Here is a 19,071-nt window from a genome sequence, read left to right as displayed (position 1 = left end):
CCTGGTCTATATGGATGGTCTGTCCACTGGCAGTCTGCCCATTGATTTGGCCATGGTGGAGGGCCCCCTCGAAGGTCTGACCACTGGTAGAACTTCTCACCACTTGCTGAGAATGAGGGATCATGGGTTTGTGAAAGCCACCCCTCTGGTGCCCCCTAGGCTGCGTTGCAGGCCTCTCTTGGGGCTGAGGCTGTGAAATGGGAACCCAGGGCTCCATCCCTGGCTGTCCTCAGAGTGTCTCTTGAGTTGTGATTGAATCAGTGTGGCAGCTGCTTTATTTTCCTGTGAGCAAAAGGGAGAACAATAGTTGCCATCAACATCATCATCATCTTCATCCTCTTACTTATCATCATCAAAAATTAAGAACATATCTATGCATTTTCCACTGCAAGGCTAAACAAAAAAATTAACCATCTCAATCTGCTTCCATGACACTCTTTCAGAAAGATGTAAAGGACATGCAGGTGCCTGAAAAGTGTGGAACAAGCATGTGAATTAAGTTACTTGAGGAGAAAACTTACCTAAACCAGTTAATGGTGAGGGAATCATGGGAGCTGACTATTTAAACAAAGTTGATTGGTGCTGCATTATACCATACATTTGCTCATTAATTCATCCATTCAATTGCTCACACATTCATTCAATTCATTCAACACATATGAAAGATCCTGTGTGAGATACAAAAAATATTTTTATTTCAATATGAGCAAGGCTATTCTTTAAGTAGAAAGAAAGTGAAGCTTCTTCCCCAAAAGATATCTTTCTTATATCCTAAGTAACTCTCTCTGCACAGATCCTCCTACTTCCAGCAAAGGGAAAAGCTGAAAGGCATGTTCATTCTAAGAATAGCTAGCATGTATAAAGCTTTGTAACAACCTTCAGACGTAGGTGCTATTACTAGCCCCCATTTTCTGATGAGAAAACTGAGGTCAATAGAGGTTAAGTGACTCTTGCCCAGGATCACACAGCTAATAGAAAGGATCTAAACTCAAGTCGTCCTAACTCCAGATCCAGTGCTCTATCCACTGTGCTACCTGGGAAAGTGAGAAACAAATTCTCTCCAGAACGACTGATCATCCTTCATAGTCCATTACTCAAGTTCCATTTTGGGGACTCAAGTATAACACCCATAGCTAACTCCAACCCTCCATCTTCCAAACTTCTCTATTACTGTCAAGGGCAACACCATCCTCTCAGTCCCTAAGGTTTACATCATTGGTATCTTTTTCCTATCTCTCATTCCCACACCCCCAGATACAATCTGCTACCAAGGCTTGGCAAATCCTCTTTACAACATCTCTTGAATATGTCCTGTTGTCTCCTATGACCTTGCCACTATTTTGGTTCAGACCCTTATCACCTCACTACTGGGCTATTGCAATAGCCTCCTGATGGATCTGCCTGCCATGTCTCTCCCCACTACAATCCATCCTCCATTCATTTGCTAAAGTAATTTTCCCAAAGAGTAGGTCTGATCATGTTACCTCTGTATTGGATAAACTCCAATGTTTCCCTATCACCTCCAGAATCAAATATAAAATCTTCTGTTTTGCATTAAAAGCCTTTCATAACCTAAATTCCCTCCACATTTCCAATCTTCTTACACCTTACACCACCTTCAATCCAGTTACCCTGTCCCCTTTGCTGTCCCACAAACAAGATACTCCATCTCTTGGCTCCAAATATTTTCTCAGGCTATCTCTCATGCCCAGAATGCTCTCTCCCTTCACCTCCACTTCCTAGTTTCTCCAGCTTCCTTCAAATGCCAACTAAAATCCCCCCTCCTACGGGAAACCTTTCCCAGTACCTCTTAATTCTAGTGCCTTCCCTCTGTTGATAACTTCATATTTATTCTGTATATGGTTTGTATATATCTGTTTGCTTTTGCTTCTTCCACTAGATTGTGAGCTCCTTGCGGGCAGGCCAGATACTATCTTTTGCCTTTCTTTGCATCCTGAGCATTTAGCACAGTGCTTGGCACATAATAAGTGCTTAATAAATACTTTATGACGGACTGCCTGCCATGCAAAATCTGGGAGCAGATCCCATCCTTACCTAGAGAGTCTGCTTTCTGGATGCCAGTGCCATCTCAGCCCTGATCCCCTCTTCTACCTCAGGAAGCATTTCAGGATTGCAAAATCCTGATCAGTCTAGTCCAATTTAATCTACCTTTAAAACTCCAAAAATAGGATCAAGATTCCCACCTGAGCTAAAAGTCAAAAGAATGCATTTGAACAAAGTAGGCATCTCCATTCATGTATGAGAACCAGAAATTCAAAACTTATCAGGGAGCAGTGGAAATGCACTCCTGGAATTTCAACAAAGGACCAGTATGGGAACTCTTAGGTCTGTCTAAATGCAGACCCCTTCTTCAGTTACATTCACAATCTGAGGCATTGTCTAATCAGAACCACCCTCTCTCCATTGTCAAACAAGGTGCAGTGAAAGTCCTTTGTGTCAAACCTGAAAGCAGACACAAGGACTCTGAATACAAGGAAAGGGCTTTGGGGACCTCCAGAGATCCTGCTGGGCTTTATGCCATTGGAACATAGTAGGATCCCAATGATCCTATAATCTCTCTAAAATTTCTACTGGACAGACCCATCACAGTCAAGACACGCTCAGTCATACTGCAGAAATCAAAACATGTGTCATCCTTAGCCAAAAGAACACCCCGCCCCCCCCCACCTATTGATCAGGAACTGATAATCAAATCGACATGACCACTGTTTCTGAGGAGGGCGTGACAATCCACTGCCCTTTGACTCCACTTGGAATCCCTGTGATTGGAGACTGTAGGTTGCCAAGTCCAAAGCCCCCTTCACTGGTCACCATTTCTCACTTGCTCATAATCCTTCATATCAGTCCCCTTCCCTGTCCCATTGTACCTTCCATTATCCCCCGGTATTGCTAATAAACTGTTAATAATAGATCTGTGCCATCCCCCCAGAGATTATCTTATAAAGATTAATGTTCTTATGTACATGTTCTTCTCTCAATAGAATGTGAGCTTCTTATGGGCAGGGACTTTTTTCATCTTTGACTCTGTATCCCCAATACCTAAGATGGTTCCTAGCCCAGAATAAGTGATTAATCAATGCTCATTGAATTAGATACTTAATGATTCTGATGAATAAAGCACCACATTCAAGTAGAAGAATTAAAGAACATTCACCAGCCATTCAACGGAGGAGTGATATTGACCTAGTCACTACCTACACACCAAAATAAATGACAGGTCTAGAATTATCATTTCGGAGCTGACTGCTAGAGGAGGTCCCTAGACAAAGCCAGGACAAGGGGCCCAATATGTGCATAACATACCGTGCATACACCAGCTCAGATCAGGTCCCCACCTTCCAACTTCAGTAGCTTTAAAAAAAATCTCCTTGGAATGGGTCTGTTTCTCCTTTGCTGGAAGAAACTGTCAAAGTCCAGCTGCCACATACACTGATAGCTACCCGTCCCCTGACTCTCACAGAGTGTCCAAGTTACCTTTACAACGGCCCGGCCTTTCCTGAACTGATTAATCAGGGCAAAGTCCAGCCTGGCTAGCTGCCTCTGGGACAACTTGTCTATGACTGTTTACTCAGAACCCTGTCAGCTTCCCTGCTCTGGGCCTGAGCTGTTCAGGTTCATGTAAAGAGTAAGTGAAAGAGCAGCCTCCAAAGCTAATCCCACTGCCCCCTACCACGCTTTCTTTCCTTTCATCTGAACAGACTGATCCCACTGGGAGGACTGTCATCAGGGTTGAAAGAAAGTGTTTGTTGCTGTCTTTTTCCTTCTGCTTTTCCTTTCGCTGGGTTCTAGTGTATCATTTAATCTGTTTTCTTCAGAGATGCTGATGAAAATGTCCATCGCAAGTGCAAAAGCACTTGAAATATCTTTTATTAAAACTATTACAAATCCTCTCCCATAGAACTCCCCTAAGTTGACATAACTAGGAGACATAAGTTGTACTTTTCAGTCTATGTTTTCAAATGCCTAGACTGTTCGAAGAAAATGCAAACACGAAATGAAATCTCATATTCCAAGGAGGGACTGATTCTGTCACTTCTACTTCTATTGTCTCATGCTATGACATGACCACTCTAAGCACAAGGAGGGCTCTTGGGGGGAAAGGGCAGACATACACCCCTCCTCCAAGGACCTCACTTCTCTCTTAGCTCCCTTTCAGAATCTCTGCAGAAGAAAGGGGAAACAAGGAAAGAAGCCAAAAGGGCTGAGGAGGTCTCATGGTTCACTTCTATAGATCCACACAAAGTGGCAGCTCCTCCTGCAGGAGTCCAAACCAGTGAAATCATCTTGAGGTTCCAGTTACTGAGACCCATCCCCTGGGACGTACCCAGGGGCAGCCCTGGACCAGCCCATTCACCTAAAAGACCCTGTCATTAAGACAAACCAGAGTTGTCTTTTTGTCCTCCTAACAAGGAGCCAGGAGGCATGTCCATACCCATTAGGAAGAGGTGTGGATGAGCAAGGATTTCAAACAAAGATTATAACCTTGTAAACTCATCAAGTTATCCTCTGAGCCAAGAACAAAGGAAAGGCTAGAAGAAGGTTTTGAGATATAGAGTGAGGAGAGACTAGAGAGTTTATGACAGACAAGCTCAATATTCTCAATAGAGCAGGAGAGTTGGGGAAAGAGAAACATATGGAGACAGAGAGACAGAGAGACTGGGGGAGGAGGGAGAGAGTGACAGGAGGGAGGAAGACATACACAGAGAGATGGAGAGATGGAGAGAGAGAGAGAAAGAGAGAGAAAGAAAGAAGACTGGAAACAGCTGATGCTGTGGGGAATATGCTAAAGAGCCAATCAGAAAAGGGTAAAGTGATTGACAGGCAAACATGAGGGTAGATTGCAGTTAGATAGATTGAATCAAACCATTAGACAACTACCACCAGCCAGCCACATTCTCAGCAACCTTGGAGTAGAATTAAAGAAGGCAGATGATTGAGGTGGCCCAGTATTGAGGATTAGCAGGACACCAGAATTATAAATTCTTGAGGCAGCTAGGTGCCACAGTGGATAGAGTGCCAGGGTTGGAGTCAGGAGGACCTGAGTTCAAATTTGACTTGAGACACTAGCTGTGTGACCCTGGGCAAGTATGACCCTGTTGACCTCAGTTTCTCATCTATAGAATGAACTGGAGAAAGAAATGGCAAACCACTCCAGTATCTCTGCCAAGAAAACCCCCAATAGAGTCATGGAGAGTCCGCCATGACTGAAATAACTCAACAGCACCAGAATAATCAAAGAACAGACTCTGAAGGAAGAAAAGTGAGGCCAGAGCAGGGTGATTGACTGGGAGATCTAGGAGGGATAGAAAGGACTGCAGGGAGTGGTGAGTACAAAGGAAGTTTAAGATGAAAGAGGAAGAGAAGAGAGCTGAAGGCTAGGAGTGGAATTTCAAGGAAAGACCATGGAAATGGGATAGTTTGGGATCGTCATTGATGATGTAGTAGATAGAGTGCTGGATCTGAGGCAGAAAGACCTGTGTTCAAATCCCTACTGCAGACACTAAGTAACCCCAACAAGTTGCTTAATCTCTTAGCCTCAGTTTTCCCTCTTCATAGGGTTGTTGTGAAGATCACATGAAATAACATGGAAAGCATTTTGCCAACCTTAAAGAGCTATATAAATGCTGTTGTTTTTGTTCAGTTATGACCTCCTCTTTGTAACACCATGGACTACAGCATGTCTGTTTTGTCTTTGAGATTTCCTCAGCAGAGATGCTGGAGCAGTTTGGCATTTTCTTCTCCAGTAGATTAAAATAGAGGTAAAATGACTTGCCCAGGGTCACACAGCTAGTACTTGCCTAAGGCCAGATTTGAACTCAAGTCTTCATGACTCCAAATCCAGCACTCTATCCTTTTGTATTTCTATTTGTGTGTGTATACAAAAGGAATATATATACATATATACACAAAATATATATACACATATATGTGTACATAAAAGGAATATATATATGTATATATATATATATTGTATATGACTTGGACTGTAAAGGTTCCCGACCTTTAACAATCTTGATACTCTCTGACTTTTACCAAACCTTCTCATAACTCTTATTCAATATGAAATGAAACAAATTCTAGAGCTTACTATGTATATGCAATTTTAAAATAAAATAGATTAACTACAATAGGATAATATAATTATTTTCCAAATATTCCCCGTACTCAGGATTGCACTGGAATTGACTTGTACAAGCTCTTGAGAGAAGATTATTACATTTTCAGTATAAGCATTTACCCCTCTGAAATGGGAAAATGCTGCAAAACAATGCTTGACGTTTTTTTTTGTCTAGATTTAAGAGTCATGGAGGAAATGGTAATAATGCATATTAAACTTGAAAGTCTATTCTACGTACATCTTTTCGGATAACTGATTGTTAAACATTTACCAGCATGCCATGGCCTGTATCCCTTTGACAAGATCTTCATTCTCCCTGGGGGTGTTGTTGAGTCAGTTAAGTCCTGTCCAACTCTTCATGACCCTATTTGGGTTTTCTTAGCAAAGATATTGAAGTGATTCACTATTTCCTTCTCCAGCTCATTGGACAGATGAAAAAACTGGAAGAAAAAAAAACCAGGGTTAAGTGACTTGCCCAGGGTCACACAACTACTAAGTGTTTGAAGTGGGATTTGAACTCAGGTCCTCCTGACTCCAGGTTCACTGCTTTATCCCTTGCACCATCTAACTGCCCTCTCCCTGGGGGTACATGTACCCAAGTTTGGGAACCCCTGGATTTTCTGATTCTCAAATTCTGTGATCCTATAACGTAAGGTGTGGCTCCCCCTGCAGGTGGCTGATAAAGAGTCAAGATGCAGGCCCTGGTAATCAAGGTTAAAAAATTAGGAGGCTAGGGTGTTCGGAGGGATATCGATAAAAATAGTAGCTAACTATCCAAGTATGAGGGCAGGCACTGGGGAGGAGTGGAAGACTGCAAACCAAATACTGAACTCCTTGAGAAAGGAGGGAGAGTGACTTGAAAGCAGAGGCGTTAAGAGGGTATGGCCACCAGTAACAATGATTAATGCCTCCCCTGTACTCTTCAGCAGCAGCCCCAACTAACCTGGGACTTGGATGGCGAAGCATTTAGCTCTACACTGCTTAAAACAAAACCCTTTGGAGGACCTCTTTGGCAACTAAAACTACCTTCAGAGCCTGTGGAGCAAATTCTTTTTCAACATCCCTACCTGTGGCATAGCTTTACCCTTTAAGCATCTACTTGATTTATGGAACCAAGTCATTTTTAGCCACATCCAATGAATAAGATAAGAACTCAAAGTAGGAAAGTTTTCTTCGGGTTTCAAAAAAACTACAACCTTTAAATAATGAGATATTTTCTTATGTGGCAGTGAAGTGTAGGCTTCATGTCGTGTCTTTATTGTGTAACTTTAGACAGGGGAAATAACTTTTCTGAGCCTCAGTTTCCTCATTTGTAAAACGGAGATTCCTCTGACCAATCTCAAAGTGCTGTTGTGAATATCAAATGAGAACACAGGTGCAAAGTCCTTTGCAATTTGAAATGTATATATGTATATACATGTGTGTATGTATGTTGTGTGTGTGTATATATATATATATATATATACATATATATATATAAAATTATAGGCTATTATCGTGTAGCTTGTTGATAGCTTCCAAGGACATATCTCAAAGGAAGAGTTTTAAAAATATTTATAAGCAACAGCCGCAAATAAGTGTGACTCCCATGATGGCTACTTGAAAGCTTTTTTGAATTTATAAGTTCTGGTAAATTTGTTAAAATATAAGTCATATATATGTTAAAATATAACTCATATATCATCTTACAGCCAGGCATTGTAATTTATTTTAATTTGTCAGCAAATGAAGGACTGGGAACACAACCATAGCAATGTACTGGAAATGAAATTTAGGGGCTCCATTAATAACCCATTTCGGAAAAGGAGCTAAAATGTAAGCCAGCCTTGTACTGCCTGACAAGGTTCACGGTGCAGGATATACAAGGTAGGGCAGTGAAAAGCCAAATAAGACTCTGCAGAAGCTTGAACAGTTCCATGTTAACAGCCTGGGTTTCCTCTCTTTTCTCCTTCAGTGTTGTGGGTGGCTTTAGCAAATGCAACTCCAGGGGAGGCAGCCAGGGCAGCATGGTCTAGGTCTGTATATTCCTGAATGTCCCCTATCAGTCACATCTGGGCCATGTCCTGCTCTGAAGCCTGGACAAGAAGACATCTAGACAGATGCTGATGATGTGTCCTGTGAGCTTCGGCCTCAAAGCCACATCTCTGATCTTCCACAACTTCATCTTCCATCCCTAGGAAAAAGATTGCCCAGAGGTGGGCATCTTTGTGGCATTGTTGTATTGTTTAAATAATCAACTTTACTGAGGAAATCGCATAAACAAAAACAGCATGGCACAATGTCAACTGGGTTCAGAACAATTGAACAGTCGCAACGTGTTTTTGTTCATACCAATAAAAGGCTGAATTAATAAGGAACTAAAAGAGGGTGCAGCCTGTCTTGTTCTCCCACCATTCAAATGTCCTTTGTCTGCCCTTCTTAATGTAGCTAGAAACACCTACATGACCTGGAATTCACAGGTTGAACTAAAGCCACCAACTATATAAAAAACTCATTCTCACAAGAGAGCAAAAGAGAAGGAATTCCAACAATATACATTTATCAGGCACTTACCGTGAGCAGAGCGCTGTGCTGGGGACCAGGGGCTGTCATATGGAAGAAGGAATAGTCTTGTCTACTCGTCTCCGGAGGAAATGAGTGGGATTTATTCCCCAAAAAAGTCAAATTTAGTCTTGCTGTAAGGAAAACATACTAAGAATTAGAACCATTCAAAAGCTGAATGGGCCACCTCAAGGAGGTAGTAGCTTCCCCCTCATCCCAAGTCTTTCAAGTAAATGCTGGATGCCCATTTGTCAAATCTGTTCTAGAAGAGATTCTTCCAGGTAGGAGTTATGCTGTCAGTGAAGGGGAACCTGAGGCCTCAAGGCCACATGTGGCCCCCTAGGTCCTTGGGTGCAGTCTTTTGACTGAACTCAAGTTTTACAGAACAAATTCTTTGATTAAGGGTATTTGTTCTGTGAAGTTTAGATGTAGTTAAAAAGCTGCCCTTGAGGATCTAGAGGGCTATATATGGCCTCAAGACTGAATGTTTCTCACCCCTGGCTGCTAAATGATGTGTGAGACAAGATCTCTTCTAATTCTGAGATTCTATGAGAGACAAAGTTAAAAAGCCTGCTCTACTGGAGCCCATAGGCTAGCAATGGGATAAGACATTTACAGAGAAAATGTGTGTTTATGTATGTATGTGTATAGGTATATGTGTGTATATACACACATATATACGTATGTGTGTATGGACATATATACTTATATCTACATATATCTGACACATAAGCATACATATATGTGTCCATAGACATATATGTGGTGTGTTACATATAATATATACCTATGTTACATGTGTATATAGATATAGACATAGACATAGATATAGATCTATAGGTATCTTCACCAAGAGCCACAAAACTATGTATAAAGACTGCCTAACTGAATACTTACACTTCAAATGGCTCCAGGGCCAGTAGATCTAACTGGATAATTCCAAGACTTTATGATGATGATAACAACTGTGTTCTCAATGACTTCTGGTACATCCAACTTCCTGGCAACTGTCAAAGGTTAGCTGGGAAGCTACTGATAGACTCAAGGAACCAAAGTCACCACATGGTAACAGGCCTTGCTATCTATGTCCTAATCCAGCTGACAACTTTTGAAAAATGTCGTGCTGAAATGCTTTCACTTTTCCTTCTCACAAGATAGAAGTAGGGTGATGGTGCAGATGAGCCAGTTGGAAAGCAGCAGAGATGGGAGCTATTGCCACAGCTAGTTGCCAGTCTGGGTGCCAAAGAAAACTGGCCCATGTTCCATATTCAGCATGCACACCCTAGGTTGTTCAAATCTATCAAAGGCTTTCTTTCCCAATCCACAGTCTCACAGAGGTGAAGGTTTGGCTTCAGCTCTAGCTGTTTTTCTAAAACAGAGATTCTTAACCTGGGGTCAGAGAATTTGCATTGCAAAAAATATGTTGATATCTGTATTTCAATATGATTCATTTCCTCTATAGTCCTGGTATATTTTATGCATTTAAAAGATACTGAGGTGTCTCATAGACCTTCCCAGCCTGACAAAGAGATCCAGGACATACAAGAAAAAGTTAGAAACCTGTGTTCGACCTGCTTAGGGTCACGCACCAGTGGTATATGACACAAGGCCAAAGAGCCATCTACTAAGGCATACACAGACCAGGTACACAGACCAACTACTACCTTCTAACTATATCCCTGTTACCAAGAGGGACAATGTGGCAACATATAAAGGGTATTTGATTTGGAAATAGGTGACCTGAGTTCAAATCATGGGTCTGCCAATTACTACTTGTGTTCCTTTACACAAGTCACTTAAAGTTCTCTGGGGCTCAATTCTTCATCTGTAAAATGCAGGGGTTGATCTAGACTACCTCAAAGGTCTCTTCTATCTGTGGTCCTAAGAGCAGGAAAAGTAGATCATCACTATCTGAAAAAAATGAAGCATCCTCTGTATATACAATATCTCTGTTTTTCACCATCTCTCACATCCTCCCTCTATCCTATAATGAAAGATGCTCACTATAGCTCTCTGCTCTCACCATCTCCTTTTTATTTTACTAAGATATGTACTACTAGGGTAAGACAGCAGGAAGCTTCAGACATTCTCTGGGTCCATCAACTGCTCCATTGGGCTTATCTGTACTTTGTGATTCCATCTCACTCCAGGTAGGTACCCTCTCTGGTCACTACATTTCCACGAGGACTATCTTGTCCATGATCTTCCATCCTGCTCCAAACACCCTCTCTGACCATCTGCAACTTCAGAGAACTTGCCTTGCCCCTGGCCAGAAACCATCCATAACCACCACCTCCCTTTCAGTCACCCCCTGACACCCTGAAACAACTCCATTCCCAGGCTGAACTTCTCTGGACAATGTTAACCTATGTGAACTCATTCCTCAGTGATTAACAAGCTATCTCACTCACCACACGTCTTTTCCAAACCATTTTATCCCTTCTTATGCCTTCCACAATTCCCTCACCCCGACTCTCATTTCTTTGAAAAAAAAAATGAAATCATGTTCTCATCTCACTTCACTCAGGTGCTTTCTGCCACTATCCCCTCACTCACTCATTTTGTATGAAGAAGTAACCCTTTTCTTACCAAGGCAAGCCGTTCTACATGCACAAATGATCCCATGTTCTCTAGCAGGTTGCCCCAACTGTCAACCCTATTTTTACTGATCTTCGATAACTTCCTGTCTTTCAGGCTGCTTCCGTGCCACCCACAAACATTGTCATGTCTCTTTTATTCTCAAAAAACCATCCCTTGATGTGTTCACCCTTGCAAACTATCATCCTATATCTCTCTTCCCGTTGACGGCTAAACTCTGATGATACAATGAGTGACTCCATTTCTTTTGCTCTCACTCTCTTTGCATTCTGGCTTCCTCAGCATTCAGTCAAAAATGTTCTCCCAAAAGGTTGCTCTTTCAGCTGCCAAATTTAATGGCCTTTTCTCAATTGTCATCCATCTTGACCTCTCTGAAACCTCTGACACTATCATTCTTTCCTTGATACTCATGCCTCTTGGATTTCCGCTTCCTCCTGATTCCCCTCCTACCTGTCTGATCACTTCCTTCCCTTCCCTAGATTGTCACCGACATCATGCCCACTAAGCATGGGAGTTCTTCGAGGCTCTGTCAGGATACTCAGCTCTTCTCCCTCTACATTATCATTCAGTGATTGCTCATCTTCTATGAATTCTGTTATCATTTCTATGCAAAAGTGTCTCAGATCTATTTATCCAGTCCTAACCTCTCTTGACCTCTAGTCCTGGATCTCCAGTCACCTATTATTATTTGACATCTCAAACTGAATGTCCTGTGAATATCACAAAGTCAACATGACCAAACTGAATTATCTCCCAACCCCACTGCCACCCCCCATCCCTCTTCCTAATTTGCTTGTTACTTACCATTCCATCTTTTACCCAGACTCAAAAAGCAGATGTCAACCTCAGTTCCTCCCCATCTCCACTCCTCTTATTGACATCTCAAAGAGGACATATGGTAGACATCTTAAACTCAACCTACCTCAAACTGTATTGATCATCTTTCCTCCCTTCCTTTTATAACTTGTTTATCATTGTTGAGAGTACCACCATCTTCCCATTCAACCAGGCTCAAAAATTAGGTACCAACTTCAACCCCTCATTCTAATATCCAATCTGTTGCTAAGATCTATCAATTCTACCTTTGCAATATCTCTCCCATACACTCCCTTCTCTCCTCTGATACTGCCACTACTCAAGTATAGGCCTTCAATTTGTCTGGACTATTGCAATAGTCTTGCATTCTTATCAGTCTTTACCTCAATTCTCTTCCCACTCCACCCATCCTCTACTCAGACATCAAATGATCTTCCTAACGTGCAGATCTGTTCATATCACTGCCCCCATTCCCATTTAACAAACTCCAGTGGCTCCCTATCACCTCCAGGACTGAATATAAAAATCCTTCATAATCTGGCCCCTTCCTACCTTTTCAGACTTCTTACACCTTCCTCCCCACCTCATACTCCGCAATCCAGTGACACTGACCTTTTTGTTATGCCTGGCACATGCCATTCTGTCTCCTGACTGAGCATTTTCATTGGCGTCTGCCATGCTTGGAATATTCTCCTTTGTCATCCTGGCTTTGTGGCTTCTCTAGATGACTTCAAGTCACAACTAAAATCCTATCTGCTGAAAGAAGTCTTTCTCAGTCCTCCTTAATTTTAGTGTCTTCCTCTAAGACTATCCCCACTTTAACTGGATGTATCTTACTGGTACGCAGCATTTTTTGTATGTTTTCTCCCCCATTGGACGATGAGCCCCTTGAGAGCAAGGACTGTTTTTGCCTTTCTTTGTATCCCCAGTGCCTCAGGCTTAGTGGGCACTTAACAAATTATAGTTGATTGACTAATCCACATGGCTGCGATCTATTCCCTTCCCCTCCCCTCTCTCCCATGTGTGATGTCTTAACTTGTGAGTAAATCAGATTTAAATTAAAATTAGTACTAGCTAGGGGCTGGTTAAAGGATCAGACTCAAATGGGTGGCCTTTTAAAAGGCAATATAGGGGGCACAGTGGATAGAACACCGGTCCTAGAGCCAGAGGATCTGAGTTCAAATCCGACCTCAGACACTTGACACTTACTAGCTATGTGACCCTGGGCAAGTCACTTAACCTTGATTGCCTCGAAGAAAGAAAATGCAATATACTTTCTTTATCCTAGCAGCCTTCCTCTCCAGACTGCCCTCTGGACATCCTGTACTTCAAATTATCCTGCTCCCCCCTCTCCTTTTCAGTTTCCTTTCAGGTAAGGTCTTCCCCCACTAGGATGTAAGTTCCTTGAAGGCAAGGAATATCTTTCTAATACCCAGCACTTAGCACTTGATAAATTGTTGGGAGAGGGGGAGCAGTTCTCTTCCTCACCTAAGTGCAGGAAACACTGGATTAGTTATGTGTATCTCCAAATGATCATTTTGTCGATTCAGATATTCACCTCTGCCTTTGACTCCTAAAGTCTGACATAAATCTTCAAAGAGATTGAACAGTGAGGTAACTAGATACCAGTGAGAATGAGGAGTGAGTGTGAACAGAGTGGAAAAACTGAATCCTGGCTCCACTAATTGCTGCTTTTAAAATCTTAGGAATTTCTTGGGGTCCCAGGCTCCTCCTCTGTAAAATTTAGGGATGGGGAAGGTGGACTTGGATGACCTCTGAGCTCCATTCCAGGTCTAAATTTATAAGCCAATTATCTTTGCACTTCATTCTCCCCAACTTCAAAAGAAAGGAACTTGTCAACCCACCAGTTGTCCCCTTCACCAGGTTATTTTTAAGATTACTAGTTAGAAAGCACTTGGAGATCTGAAGCAGACAGGTATTTCACAAGGATGCATCAGAACAACTCTAACTCCCCAATTGCTCTTTGGATTCAAATTAATGTACAGAAGCCCAGAGTCCGGCTGTGGCAATTGAATCACAGCATCCAACATGTCTCATTGAATTTGAAAGAAGAAAGTACACATTTATGTTCAAGAAATTGGCTCTGCTTTGTTCTAAGCCAGCTGTGTGCCAGAATAGCAAGCACTTTTTTTTCATTTCTAGTTTATTGGTCATCCCCCCTGTCAATTTGAAGGCAAGGATGCCCCTGATGACAATGAGCACCAAAGGGCACACAATGCCAATATGGGCATTGGCATCTGTAGTTTTCATTAGAATCACAACCCGATTTTGTCCCTAATTCCTTCCACAGATTCTGCCAGCCATCTCTGTTTTAAGCAATTCCATCTTCCTTTCCTTCAGCACTTCATGTCTTTGTACCCTAGGCAGCTAGACAGATTCACTTACTTTAATCGATAACTAATTGAAAATTGATATCAAGGTTATTCAAATGACTCCATCCAGTATTAATCACTATCAGTAATACATCTCCTGTGATATAACAGAAAAAGTCCTGTCTTTGGATTTAGAGGATGTGGACTCCAATCCCAGTTCTAGAACTCTATAGAACTGAGCAAGTTACTTAAGATCTGGGTCTCAGTTTACTCTCCTGTAAAATGATGAAGTTGGATTAGGCAATCTCCTTCCCAACCCAGATTGCTTCCTGTTCTCTCTGCAACCCACTAGCTCTGTCCTACCCCACCCCCACTGCCACTTCCACTGCAAAAAACACTAATGGGAAGCATTTTTATTTTCATATTAGGTCCTGCAGACGCATAGCAGGCTTATCATGAAGAAGGTACTCTTACCCAAAGAGAAATCCAAACCATTTGGATGCCTGGCAAGAAGCTGGACTAGAAGGCAAAAGGGCAAATCTACAATGAAAAGTTTAGGCTGTGGGAAATCCAATATGTCTCCGGTCAGACAACTATTATTCACTTATAGGGTTCTTCTGTGGACTAAACCATCAGAGAAAATCAGCTTAAAGGAATAAAATCAACGTCTCAGGGAGACAGTATAGAGTGATGGGACAAGCACTGGACTGCGTCTAGAGTCCTGGGTTTGAATCTTTCGCTTTCCTTGGGCAAGTCAGCTCTCTTGGTTCTCAATTTCCCCACCAAGAATGCAATTCTATCAGCAGCTCACACACAAAGCATTTTAAGGCTTGCAAATTGCTTTAGTGAGTCAGCCAATAAACATGTATTAAGTACCTACTATGTGCCAGACACTGTACTAAGAGCTTTCCATCCACTCTGTCATCTGAGTCTCACCAAAGCTTTGTGATCTAGATGCTATGTTATTATTCATCTGTTTACAGATGAGAAAACTGAGACTCTGAGACATAAAGAAGACTTGACTACAGGTACATAGTTCCCAAGCATATAAGGTAAAGTCTAAACCTAGGTCATCACTTTACCTCTTAAGCTTCCTTCTTGAAGGAGGTCATTTCAATCTTGCCCACATGTCAGAGATGGTGCCAAAAGGATCCAACAAGAATTAGACTAGGTGGCCTCTGAGGTCCCTTCCAACTCTGAGATTCTGCAACTAGATGACATTTCATATAGGCTTATAGATTCAGAATTAGAAGGGGCTGTGAAGGCCCTCTAGTCAACCCCCCCTCTTTTTACAGATAAGGAAACTGAGGCCCAGAAATGGGAAGTTCCTCAACCATGACCACAGCAGTTATCAGGGACAGAAATAGGACTTCAATCCAAGTCTTTTGACTACAAGTCTAGGGCTCATTTCATTGTATCACTGCTTCTACCAGGGTTTAGACCTAAAAAGAACATTTAGCTCAATTGCCTCACTTTAGAGATGTGAACACCAAGACCAGAGAAGGGAAATAACCCAAGGTCACAGCTTAGAAGTGATGGAACAGGATTCCAAACTACCTCCTCTGGCACCAGACTCAATGTATTTCCCAGAACCCTAAGGCTGTCTTCTAAGGGCCTTTGCAGTGCTAATATTTTGTGATCTGTGAAATGGGATAATCAGGCTTCAACTCCTTCCCTCCCAGGGTTGTTGTAAGAAAAAGGTTCTGTTAACCTTAAAGGGCTATAGAAATATGACAAATTATTACTCCATGACCTCTCAAAATGAACCCTAAAACTCAGATGGTACATATTTCAGGGGCAGTGGCTGCTGTCCCCCTACTACTTTGAAAAAGGGGGACATTTGGGATTTCTTATCTGAGGGTCTCCAGAACAACAGTGGCCGGTGGAAAATGGCCATCATACACATCATATACACCCAGGGAGTAGGGGTTGGGGTTAGAATAAGGGTAAGATAAGAGTTTCCAAAGCCTAATCTGTCACTTGTTGATAGCATTTTGCGGGTTACCAGACATATTGGTTAAGGCTCCAAGTTTCCACCCACCAGCCTCTAAACTGTCTCTTAACTAACTCGAATCCTTCTTGAAATATTTAAAGGGTTCTCTCCTATACAGTGCAACTTTTCTCAATATCCCCTCAACTTTCTGTGATCCTGCCTGCTAGAAATGGTGAATAGAAGGATGAAACCATCAATCCCACACACAGATGGGCTAGAAATATGTTTAACCCCCACTGTGGAAAGGTCCTCCTGGCCAGCATGAGCTCTTCCATGTGGCAGCAGCATTTGACATCTGGCATTAACGACCCTTCCAACTAGTTTTTGGAACAAACTCATATGTGCATTTCAGCTTCCTTACAAAGTCTCTTTCCTTCATCCTTCTCTCTGGTGTTGTGGTTCAGAGCAAGTTAAGCCTTTCCAATATATGTGCTAGAAAGGTCTTCCAGCCTCCCCACCTCCTAGCTTTTGCTCCCTGTAATTTACTTTCTTAGTTAATGGTGAAAAAAAGATATTTACCTCTTCTGCATCTAAGGAGAAGATGCAGCTGCTGCTGCTGCTGCTGCTGCTGCTGCCATGACTGCTGTTTCTGCAGCTGCTACACCCCATGCTCATAGCCTTGGCTGGTGTGGTGATTCACAGCTGGCAGGGACGGTCAGCTGCCACGTCAGCTGGCAGGAACCTTTGTGCTGCAGCTGCCATTTCCTGATGGGACCATTTAGCATGTAGAACTAAAGCCTGGAAGTATAATTCCCTTCACCATGTTGAGAAGGTCCAAGCAAAGAAGGTCACAGGCTCTATTTTTTCTGCAGAGACTCTGAAAATTCAGGCTCCCCCTTATCATGGACTTCTAGCCAAAAGAAAGTAACTGACTAAAACCTGACCAGGGACCAAATTCTATTGTACATTTCAACCTGTGGATATATTTAATTAACAAGGAGACATTAGGGGTTATTTCTGCCCTCTGTGGGTAGTATTACCTAGATTAAAACATGATAAATTCTGCGATTCTGTGAGATATGTCTCAACTATTTGTCTTCTGAGATGGATTCTTGTATTTTATCTGGAGTTTTTTTTCTTTAATTGTATGTATCTTTTTGTTTAAAACAGAGAAAATGCCTATTGTCCTAGCTTTCTTCCAATGCCAAAATTTCCGGATATGGAATTCCAAAAAATTGCTGAGCTTAACTGATATAACAAGCTAAACGTGAATGTTTCCCCAAGCCTTCTCTTAATAATAAATAGCATATATACAGCGATTTAAAGGTTTTGAGTCATTTTATAATATATTATCTCATATGAGCCTCACAAACACCCTGAAAGACAATAATGATGACAACCAGTATTCATATAGCACTTTTAGGTTTGCAAAGCACATTATAACTATTATCTTACTTTATCATTATATCAGGTATTATTATCCCTATTTTACAGGATGTTGTAGCACATAGACTCTGGATTCACATACACACACACAAGAAAGACAGGTCCCTAGACTGGCTACTACTTCTCTCTTGATGGGGTCATCTAATCTCCAACTGATATGCCTCTCAAAAATATTAATTATCAGTTTATATCGCTTAGACAAGCCAAAGTTAAATAACTTTTAGAAACAGAAAACATTTTCCAATTTTCTTACACCTTATACCTCCCCACTTACTCTTTGATCCAGTGTCATTGACCACCTTGTTGTTCCTTAATCAATACATTCCATCTCCAGACTCCAGGTATTATCATTGCCCATCTATCCTCCATTTCTGGAACTGTCTCCCTCTTCATCATTGGCTCCTGGCTCCCTTGACTTCCTTCTAATCCTAGCTAAAATCCCACCTTCCACAGAAACCTTTCTTGATCTCCCTTAATTTTAGGCCTTCCCTCTGTTGACTGTCTCCAATTTATCATGTATATATCTTATCTGTATAAAATTGCTTGCTGGTTGACTCCCACATTAGACTGTGAGCACCTTTATAGGAGTGACTGTCATTTGCCTTTCTTGGTTTCACCATTTCTTAGCGCTGTGTCTGGCACATAATAGCATATAATGGCATCTTAATAAATGTTTATATGATTGATTGATTGAAGAAACATTCACCCTTACTTTAGGAAACTTAAGTGACTTCCCAGAGGTCATATAGCTAGTCAATGTCAGAAGCAGAATTCAAACCCAGACCTTTCTTTTTGTTTGTTTTCTTTTAATTTATTTAAGATTTTATTTTTTCCCAATTAGTGTAAAAACAATTTTAACATTCTTTTTTCCACATTTTGAGTTCCAAGTTTCCTGCCTCCCTCCCCACCCCACTGCCATTAAGAAGGCATACAATTTGACATAGGTTATACATGCGTACACATGCAAAATATATTTTCAGGTAAGTCATTCTGTGAAAGCAAACACAGGCCAAAAACAACCAAGAAAAATAAAGAAAGTAAGGAAAAAGTATCTTTAATATGTATTCAGACTCTACCAGTTCTTTCTCTGGAGATGAACCTTTCATCATAAGTCCTACAGAAATGTCTTGGACCGTTGTATTGCTGAGAATAGCCAAGTTATTCATAGCAGGTCATCATATAATATGGTTGTTTCCATGCACAATGTTTTCCTGATTCTGCTCATTCCACTCTGCATCAGTTCATGTATGTCTTTCCATGTTTTT

At 41.6% G+C, this 19,071-nt stretch overlaps 1 protein-coding gene across 1 annotated transcript in view; it reads right to left on the bottom strand.

Moving 5' to 3' along the window:
- The window catches only part of SEC16B (SEC16 homolog B, endoplasmic reticulum export factor), a 77,172-nt gene extending 60,130 nt beyond the window's left edge, over positions 1-17,042 (bottom strand). The window contains 5 exon segments of the mRNA XM_072648558.1: positions 2-113; positions 116-282; positions 6,411-6,579; positions 8,693-8,814; positions 16,940-17,042. Of these exon segments, the coding sequence (XP_072504659.1) occupies positions 2-113; positions 116-217 (214 nt within the window). The 5' untranslated portion in view covers positions 218-282; positions 6,411-6,579; positions 8,693-8,814; positions 16,940-17,042.
- Positions 17,043-19,071: the final 2,029 nt, after the last annotated feature.

This window comes from Notamacropus eugenii, chromosome 2 (genome assembly GCF_028372415.1).
Source record: "Notamacropus eugenii isolate mMacEug1 chromosome 2, mMacEug1.pri_v2, whole genome shotgun sequence".
Classification (NCBI taxonomy): Eukaryota; Metazoa; Chordata; class Mammalia; order Diprotodontia; family Macropodidae; genus Notamacropus; species Notamacropus eugenii.
Note: the sequence above shows the minus strand (reverse complement) of the source record. Positions and strands in the feature narration are given on the sequence as shown.